The sequence below is a fragment of the Boleophthalmus pectinirostris genome, unplaced genomic scaffold (assembly GCF_026225935.1).
Source record: "Boleophthalmus pectinirostris isolate CB_2022bp ecotype Guang Dong unplaced genomic scaffold, ASM2622593v1 HiC_scaffold_4, whole genome shotgun sequence".
NCBI classification, from domain to species: domain Eukaryota; kingdom Metazoa; phylum Chordata; class Actinopteri; order Gobiiformes; family Gobiidae; genus Boleophthalmus; species Boleophthalmus pectinirostris.
In genome coordinates this window covers 23,500,652-23,525,054 of record NW_026571353.1, presented here as the reverse complement: position 1 = coordinate 23,525,054, position 24,403 = coordinate 23,500,652, and the positions used below count along the sequence as shown (strand labels likewise).

Genomic DNA, 24,403 nt, shown 5'->3' with positions numbered 1-24,403 from the left:
GAGGCTGTTTCTCACATCCTTTTCTCAACCACTACACTCGCTCTCAACTATGTTCCAGCTCAAATAATAGGGTTTCAACCAACCACTCCACTGCAACAAGTCAGATGGCTGAGTTCACAAAAAAAATCCACTTATTAAAAGTTACAGCATTCTGCCTGAGTGTTAGATGATTTATTTTTCAATGTATTAGTTCATTCATTTATTCAGAAAAATATTGGCAAAGATAAACTGTAACAAGTCTGAGAGCAAGACTCAACAGCACTACACTTTTAGGCACTGTGGAAAAGGCAACAGGGCCCAGTGGAGTAATTTAAAAGAGTGAACTAGAAAGGAATTGTAGAGCAACCTTGAGAGCTTTATGAAACATGTTATAATCCACCATTAATAGATTTTTTTTTTTGTCTTGGTGACCTTTAGTCATTTCACCAATCATATCCAATCAAGTTGTATTACAGTGGTGGCAGACTACACAGGGTTTTTGCAGTTCTAGTTCATTTTTAGTTGCTACTTTAAAAATGCACTATGCAACTTTTTTTTGTCTCTATGGAGATGTTATTGCTTTGTCTAGAATGTTTCACAGTATGGCAGTAAAATGTATTTATACAGGTGTTTCTATTCCCCGAAAATACAATGACAAACATGCATTCTTGCTGTTGGTAACTTTAATGTCATACGCATTACAGACAAATATTTACATGCAGACAAAAAAGTAGTGACTCTTCAACAAGTAATGGCCCATTTAGTACATTTGATTTGAGCTAAATTGTATTGATCTTTTAATCTTTGTTTAGAATATCATTTTCATAATCACTGCAGTGTGCACAATTTATTTTTAAAAGTTTAGCCGATCAGTTGGAAGACCTAATAGTTTGCATCAATCATTGACTTTTATAGCTTTACCCTTTGTGATGATTCATCGGTTTGAATCCCTCTCTCAACATAAACATCATTGGTTGAGCAGTCAGATCCACAGACCCACAGGTTTGGCAGTGCGGTTCTAGTTCCCACAGATGAATGCTGTCATTGTGTCCTTGGGCAAGACATTTAATGCACCTTTAGTGTCTGCACTGGAGAATGAACGTGTGTGTGAATGGTGAATGGTTCCTTGATGTAAAATGTAAAATGCTTTGAGTACTTTGGAGGTGGAAAGGCACTATATAAAAATGTGACCCTTTACAATTAACAATCTACACTCTCCAGGTTTTTAAAATTGTGATGTTTTTGTTTGTTTGTTTGTTTTACACTTTTTTGTTCAAAGCCGTCTGAAAAACATCCGCAGTGCTGTACACCAGAGCCACATCAGGTTGAGTCAGTCATGAATGATCAAAGACATCTCTCTGTGCTGACAGATTCACCTTTCTTCCTTTGCCAGGGGCTTTTCTCCACTGCGCCATCTTCCTGCCCCCTCTCCTGGTCAACACTGTCCCCATGTGGTCGACCTAGAGTAGAGCACCTACCACTGCAGTCTGCCTTTAAACTGAAATTAGATTCTTACATCCCACGCAGTGCTGATTTACTGTGCTGTGATGTGGAAATCGAATCACTTTCACATAACGCATTCGAGAAATAAAAGAAGCGTTACTTTATACAGCATTTGAGCGACGGTAATGCCATTTTAGACTCAAAAACACAATTTAGCCCCGGAAACAAGAGCAAATAGGGAGAAAAACCAGCATGATTCAGCATAGTGCAGTCGTGTCTCTCATCCATCACAGTGAAGGCATGAGGGAGGCCATATGTTACCACACTTGACTTTGTTATTGAAACTTTTATACAGCTGCAGTTTTTTTTTAGCTTGTTTAAAAAAAGAAAATGAGATCTGGAAGTTGCCTACAAGTGCAATGTGACCTTAATTGCAATTGGCATGGGTATACAGGGCTGAGAATCACAGGGTCCCTCATGATTCGATACATGAAACAATATTATCACAATCTTCTGGTATATTTGATAATCAGGAAAGTGCACATGAAAATCTGCACAAATTTAATATGAAATACATAAATTTTAGTCATCAAACAGTGAATATGTCAATTGTACTGAATGCAAATTTCCTTTCTTTAAACAAGCAACAAAATTGTAGCACTGTCACAGAATAATTGAGTAAAATGTACCAATAAATAATCCACACTATTGATACTGCACCACAAAATGGTCAAAATTTAAATTTAAAGAATAGTTCACTTCATATGTTTACAATTAGCATCCAACTACAAACACAATAGAAAAACTGCATAACTTATGATTAAAAAATATATAATTAAAAAAACTTCATCTGATGATACAAAATAGACACAATTGGCACACATTTAAAACACACAAAACATGAAAATCCAAAAGAATTTCAGAATTTAGAAAAATGTTTGTCTGACATGGTATTCAAGCATTCAAGTTAGTTATGAAAATGTGTCATTTTCTGAGAAATGTAGCCAACACCATATTCTGCAAAAACAGTAAGGCACCTGCAAAGAAAGAAAACAAAACAAAACAAAAAAACAAAAAAAAACAGCAGCATTTAAAACAAGAGTGGATCGCAGTACACCTTAATCCCAACAATATCATAAAAATGTCTGTAGATAGAGAACTAGAGATTTTAGCCATAGCCTTTTATACTATGAAGCAGTAAGCCTGTTGCCATGGGAACCACATGAATCATTACTGTAGTAATGGCAGGTCATCATTATAAATAACTTTGTACTGAAGCTGTTCTGGTCTAGTGGTACATGTGGTGTATCGGCGTCACAGTGAGCGCCCCCCGGTGGTAGGGTAGGGCCAGGCCATACACAGGGCTCAGACTCTCCACTCTGCCCAGCTGCCGGAGGTGGAAAAGCAGAAGCAGTTTGCGGGTCATAGTGCGCAGGGCCAAGAAAGACGCCATCAGCTCTGCCACCACAAACAACAAGTACAGGGAGTGAGTGGCTCTCTCTAAAGGAAGGATCAGAGTATCTTCATCAGTGAGGAAGAAGAGCAGCACAGGCACAGGGAAGGTGAAGGACAGCACCCAGAAGGCAGCCAGCTCAGGGACCTGGGAAAGACAGCAAGGAGTAACTTTTTATAGAAAAATTAAATGTTGACTTAAATGCATTATATTGTATGATCTAAACATTATTTTAATTACTTTCTGGTAAGCAGTTAAACTTTCAAAATAAAAATGAGACATAGATCTGAAAATTGTGTAATATGGGACTTTAAGTATGCATAATTTTACATTAGGCCTAAGGTTGAATACACTACACAAAATAGCATCATAAAATGAGCCTTATTTGATGCACTTGAGGTTAACCAGCACAGATGTTGCAGTATGTAGTTACCTTTTCCTTCAGGTTTCCCACGTAGCCCAGATACAGTCGGGTCACTTCTACAATAGTGAGCAGAACTATCCCAGTTATCAGCAGCCCCTGATAATAGTCAGCCAGAAGCTCATACTGAAAAGACAGAATGACATGACAACGAATAAATGATTGTACATGTTTGAGTAATCCTTTATTATTAGTCTGTCCACATCTCCAAAGCTCAAAATGCTCTGATAAACCTTGTGATGCCGTGAAGTGGTAATTTTCAAGTTAACAGCTACCTTTTACCTTTTGTTAAGTTGAGAGGTAATTCCAGGGCTGAAATGATCCAAAGGATTCTAGTGAAGGTGTATGGAGTTTAAATACACAGGCAAACCAAATAACAAGGTGGAACAGAGTGTGTTCTGTTCGAGAGAAGAACTCAGCCTAAATATGCAGGGTTTGCGTATTTAACAAGTATGAATGAAACAAAACACAACTCTAGGTACAGTTGTTATAAGAAAATAATATTATAACATAGATTAGAAAATAGGACCTTTTAAATAGTTTTCTCCCAATAAAGGTGTACTTATTTAGAGTAGAATCTGAAATACACAGTGCATGGAAGTACCACTAGATGACTCCACAGTCACACTGTTAGGGTCTTTCAATTAAGACAGAAAATGTTGCACTTCCTCTCACATTTATTTCACTGTTAATTTTTATTTGAATTAGATAAAGTAAATAAATGTTAAGAATCATTTGTAATATTTGTATATGGAGAATGTATCTAATAATAATAACATCCATATTTAAATTGTAGCTGTGCAATTGGAGACTACACAAAACACTAACACAGTAATTACAGTTACTGACTACTGTGAGATTCAATTAAAATATCTAACATATTTTTTGTTTTACAATGTCAGATGATCAATGTAAACTTAAATTCTGCACAAACACAGTGTATTGAAGAGTCTATATTACATTACCTTCGCGTCCAACATGAAGACTGCGGAGAACCACCAACATGGGAAGTAGAACATGTTGAAGTAGAGGAGCATTTGGAGAGGAAGATGAGACACCAGTTCATTCCCTAAAACATAAATTACAAAATACATTACATACTGTACCACATTACTTATTAACAGTTATATTATTACTTCATAGACATTTTAACTCACCAAATGTGTCCTCTTGCTCCCTGGGGTAATCACTGTCTGCAGTTCTGTTGTTGGTGAACACTGAGCTGCCCATATAGGCCAGCCCCATGTGTATATTCTCTGGTACAGGTGAGTAGAAGACAGGCATGACTCTGCTTTGAACTCCTGACCATGTCCAAACAAAAAAACTACTATGTGTACTACTGTGTTAGCTCCAGCGTTGCTAGCAGCTAATCCCACACAGATGCACGCTGGCAGACACTCCAGATAATCAGATTACAGCAGGAGGAGGCGGGATGAGGATTAGGTTGGAAACAGTGGAATTGGTTTGTCAGGGGCCATTTATAGGATTCTGGTTAAATTGATTTAATTTGAGAATAGCACTGAATCTTTGGAGGGAAAACAGAAAATAAAGAGATTTAAAGGACTGGGTTTTTCAGTGCAGGAGAATGGTGAGTACAGTGGTGCAGAGGTTCATAGACTGTGTGAGGGTATTCTTAGAGGACTTGTCTCATTTGGGTTTCTTTGTTCTTGATTGCTGTTAAAACACCATCTTAAAATGCATAATCAGTGTATGTTTTTTTTATTATTATTATTATTCATGATGTTCCAGTGGTGTCATATAACTGTATTAAAATGTACTGAACCTGAATGGATGAAAAAAAAAGTTGATTTGTTGCCAAAAAATGCCAAATATATTGAAATATTTATATACCGTATTGTTTAATGTGATGATACAGTATCAGTATTGAGGGCTCCTGTACTGATATATCTCCAAGAGTATTTTTTGGTATATTTTACTAAATTATTTTGTTACAGCGCTACAGTTTTGCTGCTTGTGTAGAGGAAGGAAACTTGTTTATGCGACACGTTTGACATATTCACTGTTTTGATGTTTAAAATGGGTGTGTTTCATATGAAGTGCTTTAACAAAGACTTTTAGTATTAGCATTATTATTTATTGAACCATATCGAATTGATTTGAAATATATTGTACTGAATTGTATCAAATCATAAGCTCAGTGTATCATGAAATGTATTGTATCGTGGCCTATGTATCGAGGTATGTATCGTATCAGTAACTTCTGAAATTCATTTTTTGCACGTTTTTCCACACTAAATTAGACATTATATAGGGCTATAATGTAGGGATTGTTTATTCATTTACATTAATAATAAGTTGCGTATTATGACAAATATTATGATATAGGCCTATAACAAACTATGTCATATATTTTTATTTGATTAACAATCTTGCTTCATCTACTAACATGTTTGCAATAATGTGTGTAGTGCCTTGTGTCTAGACTTAGCAGACATTACACAATAGTAGGAAAAAAGCTATTGTTTATTTTGTAAAATGGTCAAACAGTGACTCATGGATTTGAACTGCGTACTGCCCTGGTCCAGCGTGTCTTCAGAAAGGAGCCTGGCCTGTGTGTATAACCTTTAGGCCCCATTCGTCATTGGTGTGTTCCAGGTGCAGTGGCAGAGTTCAGCCGCAAGGGGTCCTTAAAGCTCGTCCCTGGGGGCGCGCAGGGGGAAGTTCTGGAAGTCTTCTGGCACCTCCTCCCCTTTCTTGGACCTCTTGTAGAAGCCCAGTGAGTCCAGCAGGCTGCAGATCTCAGCCGATGTCATCTTCTTCACCCGGACGGTCTGAGGAGTTCAAACACACACACAGGGCATTAGACCAAACATAACACATGGAGGTTATATGACAAATGACCATAGGAATCCCACTGCCTTATATAGGACTAATTATAGGCTGCATAGCAAAATATCGTGCTATTAATTCCTGCAGTGTTGTTGTTATTATTACAATCTTTTCCCATAGTTGACACTGATACTATTGCAGTATATTGTGCATCTAAACTAGGACACACCCGGGTTGGTATAAATAAATTGTAAGATTGTGCATTCTTGTGTCATAATCTGAGTGTCTTCTGTTGCTGCACTTTTTTGCTTTGTGGTCATTCGCAAACATAGTTTTCTGTATTTTGGCTAAACAAATGACAATGTATGCTCCTCTTTACTGTTGGCGGGGATCAGATTAGTTAAAAATTGTGATAGTCTTGTTTTAGTCCTGGTTTAGAGTTGATGTAAACCTGGTTTAGACCTGGTGTAGATCAAACTGATCAAAAATAGGGACACCTGGGACATACATTGTATAAAAGTGGGACAAATCACTGTTTTTGAATAAATCTGGGACAGGGGACACAGGGCTCAAAACGGGGACTGTCCCAGGTAAATAGGGATGTCTGGTCACCTTAGTGTACACAGAAATATTGCACCAAATTTGCACTGCTTTTGTTTGTAGGCCTATAACTTTGCAGTAACATCATGCTGGGGGTGTTCTACAAGTATATGTATCAGCTCAAGAAAAAAGCACAAACTGGATTTAAACAGCACATTTTCAGGAGCCTGTGATTAATAGAAGTCTTCATTATCCTGTTTAGGTGTTTGATTGGTTTGATTAGGTGCCAGTGTGACTCACTGAAAAACTGTTGGCTAATGCTATCTATCTTGTGTGTAATGTTATTTGAGATGGCACAAATGACACAAATCAGCTCACCTAGGGCAGTTCGTTATGGTCAGATTGTGTTAAAATAAAGCTCTTACAAAGTCTAACAAGACCTCAGACAGAGCAGAGCCTATAGTTAGCATCACACCCCCAGGGAATGTTGATGACATTCACTGCAAAATATCAATATAGGCCCACTACTGAGTCAATTTATCTATAAATGGGACTGACAATAATGCTGGTCTTAATTTTTTTGAAGAATGTTCAAGTTTCTTTTTAAATGTCAAATTTCAAAGTTTACACTAAAGAGAGAAGTGAGAAAAGGTTTAAAAATGTAATTATTATTTAGACTTTTTCAGTTTTCAATAATGACAAATCCCCAACTTTTTGCATATTATTTGTAGTCTCTTGATAAGTCAATACATTTTAGAGAAAAAATAAATACATCTAGCTTAAAGCAAGAGCATCTTTACTTTAGCTGGCTATAAAATATAAGTATAGTGCACACAATGTCACATAACATTGTATAGAGCTGCTCCTGCCCAGTTGCACCATACAGTCACAGTATACTTAAAACTGCCAACCAGAATCCCTCAGAAAAGCATGTGATAAACAATGGCTGAGTAAAGTATAGGTTTAGTCTGTGATCCCACAAGAGTCCTGTGATGTGTTCTGCAAAACGTTCAATTCATTAGAGCTGGTTTCAGTGGAGACTTTTTACAGGCAGTGACAAAAATACTGCCTCTGTGGGAAAACGATTCACAACAACACTGGAGTTTCAGAATAATTTCAGATGATGTTGAGAAAAATACATTTTTTAAATATATCTTTAATATAGTGGAGGTTTTATTGAGATATATTATATAAAAACACAAGAAAATCAGATTCCATTGTCCCACTGAGAAGTTGCATTTATGATAAATAAGGATTCGAACTGGTGTTTTCTGTTTGGAGGTGGTCCACCAATTGCTTGTCTATTTTGAGATGTTACGAGCCAGGCTGGCGCCACCTAGTGCCTCCGCTCAATTTAATTTCTCTCCAGTGACTAGGTCAGGAATTGAAATACACTAGAAGCTTTGTAAGACCCCTGAAGTGCGAGAGTCATACATTCTGTGTTGGCAACGATTCTCAAGATCAAGGATTTAAAGCCAGAACAAAGAGAATGTTTGGTTAATTTTATCAAGGGGAAAGACGTTATTGCCCTTCTTTCTACAGGATTTGGGCTTAATATACCAGTTAGCCCCGTTAGTGGCGCATTACATACATCACGACCAAATAGCAGCGATTGGTTAAATTTTAAAAAAGTACCCGCTTACAGCCGAGCGAATGAATCCTAATGCTGCAAGGTCAGACAGTTTCCCCAAAGTGAATCCGGCTGATGAATCCACAGTAAAGCATTAAACTTAAACCCTCCGACACAAAAGTAACATAGAGCATTTTTAAAATAAATAAACTAAAATATCAAAATGTACTTAAAAAATTACCATATTGTTTGCTCCTTTGAGCCCTTTTAATTTAAACTGACTATTATTTTTGTTATTCATGTCACTTTGTTCGTTCTCATTGCACTGTGTTTGGTGAGTATTTCATTGAAGGTCATATATTAACATAAAATTGACCTTTGTGAGTTTTAAACTATTTTATAATGTTTTTTGTTTTGTTTTTTCAAGCACATACCCAAAGTTATGTTTGTTTCTTTTATTGTTGTTTATTTAATCTTTTATTGTTAGTTTTTCTACAGCTCCAAAGCTCAAAATGCTGTGTTCGACTTTGTCATGTCATGAAGTGGTTTTCAAGTTAACTGCTAACTTCTACCTTTAGTTCAGTAGAAATCGGCAGTTCCTGGGCTGAGATCAAATGATTCTAGTAAAGGTGTATGGTGTTTAAAACTTAAACTTAGACATAGACAGACTTTATTGATCTCCAAGAGACACATCCATATTGATCCACTAGGGAAACATGTGAATGAAACAAAACACAAGTCCAGGTAGGTTTTTGAATAGGAACATTATAACATATAGATCAGAAACTAGTGTAATATGAACCCTTTAAAATCCATATTGCTAGATTCATTCATAGCCTTCATGTCCCTCTGTGAACCCCATATGAGTGAGTGTCTGACAGGTGATCAGACAGGAGCAGCAGCCGGCCTGAGACTCCCACAGCGCTCTGACACTGTTCACGATCAACCCTGTTCACCCACATCTCACCTTCACCACCTCTCCTGCCTCATTGTAGAAGACCAGACGGGGCTTCTTCTCTTCTGATGAGTTGTATTGCAAGTTATGGCTGAACGGAACAAGTCAAGGCACAGTACAGCAAATGTTAGAAAAGAAAATATAACTTATGAGCAAATCTGTAACATCACCATGCTTTTTTGCTGTTTACTATGATGAGCTCTGACTTAAAAGTGCTGCCAAAACTAGATACAAATGTTAACTGCTTCCACTACTACTACTACTACTATTTGAGATATTGCAGGTTGCTCGCATACTACTACCTCCCACATTATGTACTTTCATGTTTGGACCATATGAGGATACTACAAAGCCATCTGCTCCATGAGGAAGTGATAGAGCTCAGGCATCTTCTTTATGGCTCATCCAACCACACTGGGAGCCTGCAGGGACAAGCAAGACACAAGACATGAAATAACTTTGCGATCAAACACAGGCCTACAATGTGCAAGGCTGTTTGAGCTAGTTTACTCCAGACGACTACAATACACTTTCTTTATATAGCCTAGCTTTTCTGTTTAGTTGGCAACATTATTAGCAAGTAAGCACTTACTTTTAATTAGTATCGCATCTAAACTAACCATAGAATAATATCAACTTTGTGTATTACCATCTCAGCCCCAAAGTAGCAAGGGCAGATTTGATTGCATTCAAATAAACCAAACCAAAATCAAGAATAAACTCAACTCCAACTTGCAACTAAATGTGGATTTCACAAGAACTAAACCAGGACTAGGACAGGACCAAACCAAATCTACCATTAGGACTAAACATAGGCTCAAACCAGGAGTGTGAACTTGCTCTTAAATGAATCATATATGGTACCAAAGATGTATTATTGCACATGCAGATACTCATATCAGGTATATTTATAATTTTGTCCAATTATTTAGTAAAGCCGTACACATCTTTTGCCTTTTTATAGATATGAGTTCTTCTAATTAATAGAAAAGGTCAGAAACATATGGGTACTGTTTTTATATTAAATAACATAAAATAATCAATACATTCTAGCAACTATAACTTAATAAACAAAATAGTAACTGTCTGTATACTTACATATATTGTAGCTCTGGCTATTTCAAGCTTCTCCACTGCTGTGTCATTGTTTTCTGATGCCCCAACACTGAGCACCAGGGTGAGCACCAAAAAGGCCCACATTTTGTCTTTGAATGACTTACTGAATGCTTTGCCCATGTGTATAGACTTCCTTTTAATCAGTGACCGGCCCGGACTATACCAAATCACATTGACATTCTGTGCTACAACTTTTCTATTGACCTCAGTATTGATACCAGAGAACTTTTGTGTTTGTAAAGTAGGCCTGCACGATTTTGGAAAATAATTTAATTGTGATTTGATTTCCAATATGTATTTTAAAAAGTAGAATTCTGTTCAGAGTTCATGTTGTAAACAATATCAACATTTGAAAGAATAAGATGGAAATCTGAACTCATGAATTAATACAAGAATATCAGTATTTCAGTTTGTAGAGGTCTAAAGTACAGGTACAAGATTTTTCTATAAAAAATATTGAACTGTTCTTATTTGCAGAGGACATTTTATTATCTAAATAGTTGCGATTAATTGTCCAGTCTGACTGCAAAGGGCTAAAAGTACCCCAGTCTTTCAGAGTAGTTGGTTCCTTCCACATCAGATGCTGTCGTGGTCCTCAGAAGCCATGAAACATCTGCGCTCTTATCACTGGTTCCCACAGATGCAGGTGGCAGGTGGCGAATGGTCAGGGTGAGGCGGGTCTCTCTCAGAGCTCAGGAAACTGCAGTCTCCAGGAGGGTCCTTCATGAAGAATGGCTCTTTAATTGGTCTCATTCGTCCTCTATCGGAAATAGATTCATCTGTCCGTGTGTATAAATAAAACTATAAAAATCTACCAGGCTACAACGTCAATAATGTCATTTGGTTGAATTTGAACATGGGTAAAATTAGACTGTATTGAGCTGGTCTTCCATTGACTTATGAATAACTAAGACAACAAGAATGTGATACTTAGAGAATTAAATTAATACATATGTTAAAGGTATATTTTACATACAAAATCAAGAAAAAAGACTCAACTACATTTTGATAAAAGGTCATTTAAGGCAGCTGTAACCAGTTTGTCTAAAAAACATGAAAATAGATCTAGTTTGCAGTAGTCTAAAGTTATTCCTTGCTTATGCTTTCTGAGCTTATGTGATAAAATTAACTTTACTCATTACCATTGAATACTATTACTTCAAAATAATATTAATCAAGTAGAAATTCAAAGCTTTAGTTCAAGTAATAATTACTCAAATAAGGCTAAAATTATTTTAGGAAACTACAACTCAGGTAAGTGGAACTGTGCAACTTTCTAGACATTACCCCATTTATAATTTGAATGTTAATCAAACGATGGATGACACAAATGAGAAAACAAAAGTACACCTAAAGAAGCAGTGCAAGAAATACAAATGCTCAGATGATTTAATATTGCCAACATAAAGCTTTTGTCACTTTGTTACCCAGTTTGTCTAAAAAAAAAAAAAAAAAGATGAAAAATAGATCTAGGTCATTTCTTACAGTTTGCAGTAGTCTGAAGTTATTCCTTGCTTATGCATTCTGAGCTTATGTGATAAAATTAAAGATGCTTTTCACAACTCTTTCACAACAACCACAGCGGATATGATGGTAAAACTAGCATGCAAACAGCACACAGTGAACATATTCTGATCTAGAGAGCTTCTTATACAGTAACTCTATGCTGGGGTAAGACACATTTTGCTCAAATATATGGAGAAAAACTCATAAGCCTTAACTGTTTCCAACTATTTGTCTCTATAAGACGTTAATAACAAGAATGGCAAAGAACAAGTTGACCTGATCCTGTCAAAATTCAGAATAGCTGAATTTTGACTTTTCATAACAACATTTGATCCAGTTCCTAACAGATTAATTGCCCGTATGTCATTTGTATGCTAAATGCTTTTGGCTTATTCTTGGAAGATTGTATAACCAACACGACCGTCAAATGTAAACAACATACTTAGCAAACTGACCCAATTTCTCCCAAACTTCTGCCCTCATGGAAAAGCGAATTCCCCAAATGGCTTTGTACAAATCATTCACTTCTCTCTCTTTGTTTCATGTTTTTCCTCCATGTGCAGTTTTTTTTTGTTTTTTTTCTTAACCCTGGGATGGTCTTTTTATGAGAATGACTTCAACAGCACGCCACATTTGCACACACAACAGGCTGAGGAAAACAAGCCCTCTCTCCCCTCCCCATTGCTCTCTGTTGTTGTGGAAAAGCAAAGTCACCAGGTCACCACAAGAGGGCGCCCACAGCCACACGTTGGCTTACTGGCAGTTTGGCGGGTAACTTCCAAATTGTGTAGCCACAGACAATTATCTTTCCAACAAAAATAAACCATGGCGGCCTGGAATGCTGAAGCAACTGTTCTGGTGCTATCTTTTCCACATCTGCACAGCTCATAGTCATCGGATTGTGTGAGTCATGTATTCCCATTTTAATGTTTTGTTCTGTTTGGCAAAGAATTAAGCAGGTTATCATGTGAGCAGATCCTGAACAAAGGTCTCATTTTTTCATTCAAGTCCACTTTTTTTTTTTTTTTTACCTAATGGCAGATGCATCTTGTAAGGTTTAATACAAGACAGCAGCAGGCCTAATACTGCAGTGCCAGAAGGTAAAACTAAAAGGCTTAGTCAGTGCTTTGGGGACCTGAGAAGTAGTAGTAGTTGTAGTAGTAGTATTTGATTTTATTATTTGTGTTTTGCTTTGTTTATATTGTTATTTTAATGTCTTTCTTATTCTGCAAAGCATTTCCATTACTTTGTGTACAAATTATGTTATACAAATACACTTGCCTTGCATAGTAGTAGTAGTAGTAGTAGTAATAGTAATAGTAACAGTAATAGTAATAGTAGCAGTAATCGTAGTAGTAGTAGTAGTAGTAGTAGCAGTAGCAGCAACAGTAGTATCAGTAGTAGTAGTAGTAGTAGTAGTAGTAGTAGTAGTAGTAGTAGTAGTAGCAAGTAGTGGTAGCTGTAGCAGTAGTAGTAGCAGCAGAAGTAGTAGTAGTAGTAGTAGTAGTAGTAGTAGTAGTAGTAGTAGTAGTAGTAGTAGTAGTAGCAGCAGCAGGAGTAGCAGCAGCAGTAGTAGCAGCAGTAGTAAGTAGTAGTAGCAGTAGTAACAGTGGTAGAAGCAGTAGTAGTAGTAACAGTAGTAGTAGCAGTAGTAGTAACAGTAACAGTAGTAGCAGTAGTAACAGTGGTAGAAGCAGTAGTAGTAGTAACAGTAGTAACAGTAGTAGTAGTAGTAGTAGTAGCAAGAGTGGTAGCTGTAGCAGTAGTAGTAGCAGCAGTAGTAGCAGCAGTAGTAGTATCAGTAGTAGTAGTAGTAGTAGTAGTAGTAGTAGTAGTAGCAGCAGGAGTAGCAGCAGCAGTAGTAGCAGTAGTAACGGCAGCAGCAGTAGTAACAGTAGTAGTAGCAGTAGTAAGCAGCAGTAGTAGCAGTAGTAACAGTAGTAGTAGCAGTAGTAGTAACAGTAACAGTAGTAGCAGTAGCAACAGTAGTAGTAGCAGTAGTAGTAACAGTAACAGTAGTAGCAGTAGCAACAGTAGTAGTAGCAGTAGTAGTAACAGTAACAGTAGTAGCAGTAGTAACAGTAGTAGTAACAGTAGTAGTAGCAGCAAAACCTCAGCACAATAATGATGAAAGTAAGTAAGGACATTTTTAAGGGAAGTTCATTTTTGCCGATTACCAAGAAACTAAATATATTTACCAGAACACAGATTTTTCTATCTGTGTAGAATAAAAATTTGCAAAACAGGAGAAGTTGCAGTCAGACTGAGGAGTGGGGGAGGGGCCTTTACTGTGTATGCACTCCATATGTGTTCCCCATCAGCATGTTTGAGCTGACATCACATGGTTCATGCCAAAATGGAGATGTTATTATTAATCTGCTGACAAAGGGAAAGCACACTACAGTTACAATTACTGTGCCACTTTTACAATTTCTGCATCTGGCACACGATCAAAGCCTCCACAACACTGGGGGTGTAATCCTGGCCTTCTTCACAGAGTTTATTTTAAAAGTGCTCACTTCCTGTTTCTGCAGAAGCGCCGGATACTGCCCACCAACCAGCAGGACACTAGACTGGGCTGTTTTCTTACCGATTTAGCTTTTTTTCTGAAATCAAGCCAATATCCGTGTTCATATTCAGGATGCACACAGGGACACATGTAAAAGTCGTGTATTGTAGCTGATGTCTGAAGCCCCAGGCAGCTCGGATGTGCTGCTGGTGGTAAGGAAGTGAAGGGGGGTGGTCTTTATGAGCTGCCCTGGTCATAAAGAACCAGGGCATTACTGAAGGAAGTCAGGGCCTCAGACAGGACAAACACAATGCTAATGAGTGGCCTCTACTGTACACCAGAAGTTCAAGCTGCCAAATATTGTTTCCTCTTAGACAGACTGTGACTATAGTGACTCAGTACCATCTGGCCAAAAGGAAGTTGAGAAGCCAAAATAGTTTTACTCATTACCATAGAGTACTATTACTTCAAAATAATATTAATCAAGTAGAAATTCAAAGTACAGGTTAAAGTAATAATTACTCAAATAGGGGTAAAAGTATTTTAGGAAACTACAACTCAAGTAAGTGCCCTGTCTAGCTGTCTAGACATTACCCCATTTATAATCTGAATATTAATCAAACGATGGATGACTCAGATGAGAAAACAAAAGTACACTTGAAGGAGCAGTGCAAGAAATACAAATGCTCAAATGATTTAATATTGCCAACATAAAGCTTTTGTCACTTGTAGACTTACAATGAGAAGCGTAAACAAAGGGTGCATTTACCGTACTCATGTTGTGATGTGATCCTTGTTTAATCCCAGTTTAGTCCTGATATAGACTTGGTTTGGTCTTGTTCAAGCTTTGGTTTAGTCCTAGTCTGGTCCAGGTTGAGTCCCAGTTTAGTCCTGGTTTTGCACAATAGATACATTTCTCAATCATTTGTAAAGTACTCACTCAAGTGTACGTAAATGTAACTGAATAATGCTACTCATCTCTCATTATACCAGCTTTTCATTGTCAACTGCTAAAACATTACACCCTCACTTAACTTTGTCTGAATTAAAATACAAACAAACAAACGAAACATTTACTTTTCAAATTACGGTTACGATTCTTTTAGCGTCAACTTGATTTACATTAAACATTCTGAGGTACAATTAAGTAATCAGCTAAATGGAGTGAAATGCGTTTGCGTAACTCATTTAATTTCAATCTGCTGGTGCATGTGCAGTTTGCATTAGCTGGTGGTTAGCCTGAACCTTTGACCTGCATAGTTCACCACAGATGAGTTCACCACACACACCCATAGAGTCAGCCATAGCCGGGCCTCTTGGTAAATCTCACATCTAGAAAATATAGGTTCAAATAATGTAGTGCTTTACTAGGACTTGAAAGATATGTACTTACTTATGTACATATTTTATATTTTTGTAATTGATAAGAGTATATTTAATGAAATTTTATCAAATAACACTGGCTCAAATGAATATAACTGAACCAGATTTGAAATGTTTTGTGATCAGAACATATCACAGGCGTCAATTTAATTTTGCAGTGGGGAATGGAAGGTTACTTTTTTTTAACAAAAGTAATAACATGGAGAAAAACAACTTTTTTACCAAATATAACTTGGAAGCCTAATTTACATGTGGTTATGGGCTATTATGTGTAATATGTTTGTCCTTTGGTCTGGTATTGCCTTGTATCCATCTCCATTAGGCTCTATTCAAGTTGTTGATTAGTGGACTTTGCTTGAAGCACCTGGAGTCCTCATATACCTATACCAGACACTCTGAAACGATTCATCTGCATTTCCTGAACTAAAGGTCAGACTTCACGGCTAATACCATCTGGATAATTACTTACAAATGATGACAAACAACAACAGCTATAGAGGTTTCTGGGTGAAGCATGCACCTGGGCTGATCTTCTGTGTTTCTATGACAAATTAGTTAAACATCTTAGACTAATTAACTGCTTTCACAACTTTCAAATATTATGTCAAAGGTTACTTGGAGGTCAATTCATAGAGTTGAGAAATGTTTTATCACTACAACAAAACAAAAACACATTGCTATAAAAACATAACTGATGATTTAATCAGCCCTACTGAAAATAATTCACAGCTGTGGATAGAGATTGACTGATATGTTATTTTTTTCATGGCCGATAATGATCCAGAAGAAAACGATGACCGATAAGCTCTGCTGATATTTTTGGGCCAATTTGTAGGGCAGATTATTATTATATTTAAATAATAGAATTTGGACAAAATAAATTCAACCACAGCTCTTATATACCACAAGCCCATAAGACATATAGACGTATAGTCACGTTTTATACAGTTTTCTCTTAGCACTCAATTGTTAAAATAAAGCTTTATGTGTAGCTCCACCGCCACATAATTATGTAAAAAATAAATAAACTTATCCAAAAAAAAAAAAGAACTGTATCATCACTTCAGAACAATTCTACCACAAGTAAACTCATCTCTTTGTAGTATACTAATAACTTCCTCAAAACGTGACTTATGCAAACATATAGTATATTTCCAAATGTAGGTCAACATAATCCCGACCACTGCATACACTGCAAACAAGGGTCAAAATAACGTCCCCACTGTCTTGTGAAGTCACACGCCTTAGCCACAACCAGTACTTATTTGAAGGAATCACGCATGACAAAGCTTAGGGCCTGTCTAAATGTAGGTCAAAGCTGCAATACTATCCATTACAGACTCTGGCGCTCTGTTATTTTTATTGCAGAACATTACGAGATATCTGTGCGTGTGGACTCCGGATGTGGCGTGGCTGTTTTACTTGCAGAAGGTGGGAACGAGGTGAGTTTTAGGTGGAGGGATTTGCACTGATGGATGTCCAGTCGGTGACCGCATCAGAGCAGCCAGGGGCCAGGCAGACAGCAGACCAGCCCCCCCCTCCCTCCTCTAATCTCCTCCTGGGTAATCACAAACACATGGCGCACAATAATGGCTGCAGTGTTGGGAAGTGGAGCAGGCCTGACACCAGCACACTCACACACTTCTACGCTGACTTTGACTAATGTACAGCCCAGGCCTATAGCGAAAAGTGGGGAACATGGATTGGGGTGGAAAGTAAGTATTGGACACTCAGGGATGCACTAATCCAGCTTTTTCTGTTTTCCAACATCAATACTACGACTTAGCGTATTTATGGATATCTGATAGTTGATATTTGATACTAGTATAAGTATCGGCGCATCCCTAAGGACACTAGTGAAAAACTGATCTATTGCTTTCTGGGGCAATAGTAGACTTCACAATAAAGTCTTCCTATTCATGCATTTCAGCTTCCTATTATTCCTATTTTTGACCCTTCAATACATATATTTTATTTTGAATTGTTAATTGCTATGACAACAGTCCCACCTTGTCATCTCTCTGTGGATGCTAAGCCAACAACAGCTCATCACAGTTTATCAGGGTTTTGTCTGTTACGTAACTAAGTGGAAAATATTTTAAATGGAGTGATTTCTGAATGCACAGAGGGAGACAGAAAGAAAGACGATCTTGTAAACAGGATTGATGAAACAAGCATGAATGTATGCTTTTGATGAGAGGAAAAATGTAATGGTGGAAAGCCTAAAAAGTCAAAGTCTTGCGTAATATGTCTCCTTTAAGAACAACATAGAATTTGGTAAAGATAAAATTGATACAAGAAAAAATAAAGAACAAAATGAATCGATATGTTGGTTAGTTATTATATGGTTAATTACATAACTGAGCATCTCGTCTATCCATTTGAATATTAAGTTGCTTATAGTTTCACACATGTCTCTCAAGCATGCTCATGTATTCTACAAACTACAACACAGATAAATGCATCAAGAAAATCTCAAGATCTCTCTTAGCAATACTTTATTTTTATAGTTTTTAGTTTATGAATGATTGACGAAAGAACTGGTCAAAGATATCATTCATCTTCCAGGCTGCCTCTTGTGGGGTGGTGCAACAAAAGATCCCATTGAGCCCAAAGAGAATTTTCCCCCATAAAGTGAAATGTAAAACTGCTGACACAACATGTTTTTGATGGTTGAGTCTTGGCTGGAGGCAGTTCTAAAAATGCTCTGCAAATTGCTTTCCTATTTATATAAGTAGGCAACAATGACTTGTATTATACAGAACTGTAATCAAGAAGGACACATGGATTGTTACAGGGGAGTCTGACACAGTTGGATCAAGAACAATAGTTTAACCTCTCGAGATGCATCATGTTGAATTCATTTGTAACTAATAGTTTTATTAGGTTAACCTTTTCTATTAACTAAACATAACGTTATATTGCTACTTCAACTTTGCTGTGTGGACATTAAAAATTTGGTAGATAGAGTTGCAAAAGTGCCAAATGTCTGGCAAACACTGCATTGAGGGTTTTAAAAATTCCTTTCTGTAGAGATTCTCACACAAATTTACAACAAACTTATCTGAAACTTCAGTTGTAAGAATCAAAGCCAGAGTTTAATCTGAACTCTCCCGCAGGCTAAAGTTCCTGGGCACATGTGCTTGCTTGCTTTGGAGTTAGCGTCCCAAACAACAAAGCTACAGTTGGTCGATCCCAGACAAGACGGAGCGAAGGGACATTTGGGGTTCAGTGCATAAAAACATAAGCCCTCTGCTTGGACTCGTGAGGGAACATTTGGTCTTGTGATCATTTTCCAACCCAATATCTGGAGCGAGCCGGAGGCATATCCATGTGTCCGAGAGGAGAGAGGGGGACAGCGGGAAAGAAAGAGAGTGGGGGAGGGGTGGGTGGTAATTGCATAAGAAACGGCGTCCAGTGTTAAAAGGTAGATGGAGGGATATGTCATTAAATTAGAAGGTAGAAGGGAGTAGCTAAATCTTATCTGACTAACTTTCACAACGCTTTGGCACATTTGCATACATGGATTTCCAAATCTGAAGTAGGGATAGATTGCTAAACACTTAGCTCTTTTCTTTACTTTATTATTGGAGTGACAGAAGCTCAGTTGGTAGAGCATTTGTCCACTGACTGATCTGAAGGTTGGCGGTTGGAATCCTGCTCTCGACAGAAAACTTCATTGGTTCAGTGGTGACTCTTGCTCCCACAAATGGAATGCTGTTGTTGTGTCCTTGGGCAAGACACTTAACCCGCCTTGCCCCTAGTGTCTGTGTACACTGATGAGTGGTTCCTTGATGTAATGAGCTTTGAGTGGCATGAAGGTTGAAAAGCACTATATAAAAATTTGAACACTGACCATAATTAGATGCAGAAAGCACACATGTTCTGCTTTGACTATACAAGGGTTACAAGAATAAAGTCAGATATAGCTTTAAATAACTTTCAATTGAATGTTTTATTTCATAATAGCTAGGCTACACATGTTTGCAATAACACGTCATGACACATTTTTAAGATTATGTTTCACAAAGTAAATATAGGACTTATATGAAGACCATATACAAGCTGCAAGACTGTTTTTAATCTTTAGTCATTTCTAGCAGCCAAAAAGTATTTAGATTATGGATGGAGAAAAAAAAGTATTATAATTTGTGGGACAAATTCTGCCCTTGGTCCTTGAGTTGGACATGTGTGGTTTTGGAGAAAGCATCTGACTGCTCTGTTTTCTATTAGCCATCGCAGTCTCCTCCTTTAATACACTCGTTCCATAGAATTATGCTGACCGAGGGGAAAAAATCCAGGGCAATTCAGAGTCCCAGACAACAGTTTGCACACCCTTCCACAGAACAGGAAGGAGGTAAAATGGAAAGAAAATCCCCATTTCAGTAGAGAACGTTGCCATGTCTTAATTACATTTTTGGCTATTGATGATCATTTGTATTTCCACAGAAAAATGGTATGTGTTACAAGGCTATTGGAATGCTACTCCATCAGAATGGTTTAGAGTTTCCCAAACAATGGATTGCCAAACAGTGGATTTTGAAGAACTTAACTGCATTTTTATAACTAAAAAAGATTCCAAGAAGAATGTTTATCACCAAACAGCTCTCTAAACTGGTCAATCAGATTAGATGTTAGTAGTAGTAGTGTTAATAGGTCTACTTTTAATGATTGTGTGACTGTCAATAGTTGTTTTTGTATAGTTGCCTCTCTACCATGATTGTGTCCAGTTTCAAGTCTTAAACCCTTTGACTAAATGTGTTTGACAGGGACAGTGCTGTCATCCATAGTCACAGGCAGGCAGGCAGCTGATGCAATGCAGAGAGTGATTGTAGTTAGTGCTAATTCTCAGCTCCTGTCCCTCGTTGGGCTTTGCCCCACTGGACAGTTTTAAAGTTCAATCTTTAAACACATCTTTACAGCAGTGTAGTTTCATGTTATTGACATTCAAACACACATTCACACACAATATAATACAATATTTACAGGTGGGTACCACTTTGATTTGTTTTAACCAGCTCAGCAGCTTAAAGATCTGTTATGCACTTCAGCTCATGGAGAAGTGAATTCCATATTAACAATATTGATACAAAAAAGCTGACTGTGCAAATGTGGTTCTGCCATGGTTTCTCCGGTGTGGGAAATGCGGTTGTACAGATCTTACTTTGAGTTTGGAATAATGAAATGATTCCTGTTCCTATATGTTTTTCACATGTAACTTTTATAGTTTTTAGTAACTAAAATACTTAAAAAAAAAAAAAAAGTTTTGCCATAGTCTTCAAAGAAAAATGCTCCTCTACTGAATACATTATTTTTCAGTTCTACAGTATATGTAAATAAATAGATGGGTCTTCAACATAAATGTATAATTCAGTGTATTTTTATGTACTCTTTTAAACTTTTAAAAACATCTTTAAAGCTTTAACTGTTGCCATACTTAAACTTCTGCTGTATCCCACTCCTTACACATATTTTACTTCATATAAAACATTCACTTTTGAACACACTACCTGATTGGGTGAGCAGGGAAACCAACTTGGAACTGAGGGTTCCAACAATCCAGGATCTGCTCTGTTGAAATCAACATGTTCAAATCGACTTTATAGGCAGTTACTTGCCAGTAGTGTTGTCATGATACTAAAGTTTCAAAACTGATTTCGATATCAAGGAATATACTGAGTCCTCAGTAGTGATTCTGATATCAAGATGATCATGAAAAAGACTTTTTAAACAGTAATGTGATTTTCATTCAGTACAATTGTGGTATATGTATGTAATCCTTCAGATGTCCAGGTATGTTCCACACTTATTCTAAAGCTATTTAGGAAAGGTTAATTTTTGTCCTCTGAATGTAACTTTTTTTTAATCAATGTTGCTCTTGCAACGCCATTATATCTTGTGTACTCTTTTTTACTTTCTTATGGCTTGAAGTTTTTACATCATAGCAAATACAATAGAAAATGATGTTGGACAGTTCTTACTTGGTTTACTGACACAGCTTAAATAAGGTAGTTTTCAGACTGTAATAAATCACAAGGGCCCTATACTCCAACATGACAGAGCCACTACAGCACTTTCTTTCCCAAGCTCCTCCGACAGCTGCAGCTCTTTTGACCTAGATACGTCTCATCACCAGCAGCACGCCTGGCTCTCGGTTTAGGAGGCCGGCTTGTTGTGCGGTGGCTCTTGATGCTAACATTAGGGACGATCGATGCTAGCCTAATATGCCTCTGTGGTGGGTGTTCACTATCGATTTAAATGGCAATCCTAAACTGTTTGCTGTATAGATGTCATCACAAATACATATGGATTCTGGCTTTCTTGCTTTCTCTCCTGACCTCAGTTCTCAGTGGTTTTGGCTCAAGAAAAGCACCCGGCTAAGTTTCCAGTAAATGTCATTTCATAGGTTGTGCGATTTCCACAGCGCTGAGAACAAATGTGCAAAGCCTACAATTAGAGCAGTTTCTTGCAGACTTTGCGCCGGCTAAGATAAGAGAGAAAGGAACTGTTTTCTAGACTTCATCTGGGCTGTGTAATGTAATGTATACACGAGAGACCTGAGAGCATTTTAGGAAACCAAAGTGTAACCAGCCACACATTTTGTCAGCCAGAGAAACTATGCATCTTTAAACTGAGGAGCAAAAAGCATGTTTTCCATTGGAGGCATCTGACATAATTTGGGGATTTTAAATGACAACGATGCGATCTTTATGAGCATTCACATCATAATGTAACTCTGCTTTACATTCAATTTAAATACGTTTGAAGTTACACTGACATGAACATGAACGCATGAATCAGACTACAGTGGTAGGCCTGTCACGATCGACTTATCATTCAATACATGACAGAAGGAACAATATTTTAATATTATCTTTTGTATCAATATAATATTATCTTTTGTATCTTGTTTTGCACTACTGGGAAATTTCTGGTTATTTTTTTTTAAAAGTTGAGATAAAATTGTTGTTGAGCTGTAGAAGACTGAATTAATAACTTCTATGACTCATTACAGAAACAAACTAAATACTAAAGTGTTTTATTCTACTATTTATTTATTGCAGCTTGTGGGTTTTTCACAGTATTGTGCATTTTGAATAATGTTGGTGGTTTAAATCTTCTCTTGGGTTTTTCTGTCAGTGGCATTAATTTGTTTCAATATTATTATTTCGCATCTGTAATTTCTTCAGCAAAATATCGTGCTTCAAAATTTGTTATTGTGACAGGCCTGTATGGTGGTTGCCTACTGTTTGTCTACGGTTTTGTATGTGTATGTACAAGTATGTGGCCCTATCAAATAAACACAATACATAGTTTAGTTTCTAACTGGGTTCAAGCAGTACATTTCCCCATCCAACCTATAACATATAGGGCAGGCTAAAATAAGTTTCGCTAATGCCCAATGTCAATAAGATTATAGTATTACACATTTATATGGACTAACTATAATTCTTTCAAGCCTCAGCATATAGTTTATTCGCTGTCAAGTCTAAATTTGTTCTGTTCTGGTCTTTGACTTTGAGCTAAACATTCCAAGGCACTGTTTTTCTGTCCAAAACCAAAAGTTACACTGTGGAATATCTGGGAAACCGAGTTGACCATGGCTATAAAACATGGTTATTCTACCTGTTTAATGTCATGGTAACATCAAAATAATCCAAGCTGAAAACTGTTGCTTTGCCTAATGTCTACTTTACAAGACTGCAGTTGCGTAAAACGAAATCTGTTATCCTGATATAACATGAAAACCAAAAACGTCACCAGCTCAAATTAATATTTCCAAGCTCTTTCAAGTGTAACCTGAGTCCACTTTCTTTCTGCTTTGCATTGCAGAAAATATTTGTCTTTTTCGCCCTCACTCATAAATTTCTTTCTTCCTCTCCTCATAGGGACTAAAATGGCTACCAGATGTGGCTCCGATCTGTTCTTGTTGCTATGGAAACACTAAGACTGGAATGTTTTTTTTTTTTCCTTTTTTTTGTGAGTCCAGGGCTTTTGGCTGACTCATAGGGCCTGGGTTTTAAAGGCTTGCTGTTAACTGTAGACTTGGCGTAGAGATCTCAAAGTTGTGTTTGTTCTGGCAGCCTACATGTCACCGTAGACCCTTCCCACACTCCTATAACTGCACTTTCTGACCAGCGGATGGCATACAGTCACCCTTTGTGCTACCTTTGATACTGCCTATAAAGCAAGTTACTCAATATACATGAAAGTCTGTCATTGCAATATTAGGGAATAGAATATCAATACTGCATAGTTTATCTCATTACTGTATTTGGAAATATAGGATCTTGATCAAGGTCGATATAGCACAAAAAACACAAAAGTTTGAAAGCAGATCTGTTGTGCAAAATTGACTTTTTAGAGCCTTTAACCACGTTATAGTTATTTCCTCTTCTCATTTACCCTCTCAAAGTAGTTTTTGGACTGATTTGTGCATATTTGAACATTATTTAATTGCTTATTTTCAAAACACCATATTGCCGTTCAATTCTTGTTTTCACTGCCACAGCATACTCCCACTGCTCTGTATTTACATAGTTTTATACAATTAAATTTTCTTAATCTGTGATATGCATAGGATTCAGCAGAATCATATAGTAATTTTGGTACAAATGAAAAAAATAATTATACCAGTATTTTTTGTTTTAATTCAATACAAAGTAATACATGGCAGATAGCAAAATATTGAGCCAGCATTATTTCCAATGAGTTTTATTTTAAAATGCATCCAAACT

General features: G+C 37.1%; 2 protein-coding genes across 2 annotated transcripts; both read right to left on the bottom strand.

Annotated features, from left to right (window-relative positions):
* Window positions 1-2,710: 2,710 nt before the first annotated feature.
* Window positions 2,711-4,580, bottom strand: zgc:112294 (transmembrane protein 17A). The gene is made up of 4 exons (XM_020919094.2): window positions 4,454-4,580; window positions 4,262-4,365; window positions 3,309-3,422; window positions 2,711-3,022 (listed from the first exon to the last, which is right to left on the bottom strand). Exons 1-4 carry the CDS (start codon window positions 4,578-4,580, stop codon window positions 2,711-2,713), a joined length of 657 nt encoding a protein of 218 aa, XP_020774753.2.
* Window positions 4,581-5,944: 1,364 nt separating this feature from the next.
* On the bottom strand, window positions 5,945-10,351 carry selenoe (selenoprotein e). The gene is made up of 4 exons (XM_020919063.1): window positions 10,250-10,351; window positions 9,497-9,573; window positions 9,164-9,242; window positions 5,945-6,088 (listed from the first exon to the last, which is right to left on the bottom strand). The coding sequence occupies exons 1-4, from the start codon at window positions 10,349-10,351 to the stop codon at window positions 5,945-5,947; spliced, it is 402 nt and encodes a 133-aa protein (XP_020774722.1).
* Between the last annotated feature and the right edge of the window lie 14,052 nt (window positions 10,352-24,403).

What these genes read in the sequence shown, in the direction of transcription:
- zgc:112294 (XM_020919094.2), bottom strand. Translation starts at nt 4,580, where the DNA reads ATGCCTGTCTTCTACTCACCTGTACCAGAGAATATACACATGGGGCTG. An exon ending in GGAGCAAGAGGACACATTTG is followed by an intron (nt 4,366 to 4,453) that starts GTGAGTTAAAAT and finishes TTTATGTTTTAG; the next exon opens with GGAATGAACTGGTGTCTCAT. An exon ending in TCTTCATGTTGGACGCGAAG is followed by an intron (nt 3,423 to 4,261) that starts GTAATGTAATAT and finishes CTGTCTTTTCAG; the next exon opens with TATGAGCTTCTGGCTGACTA.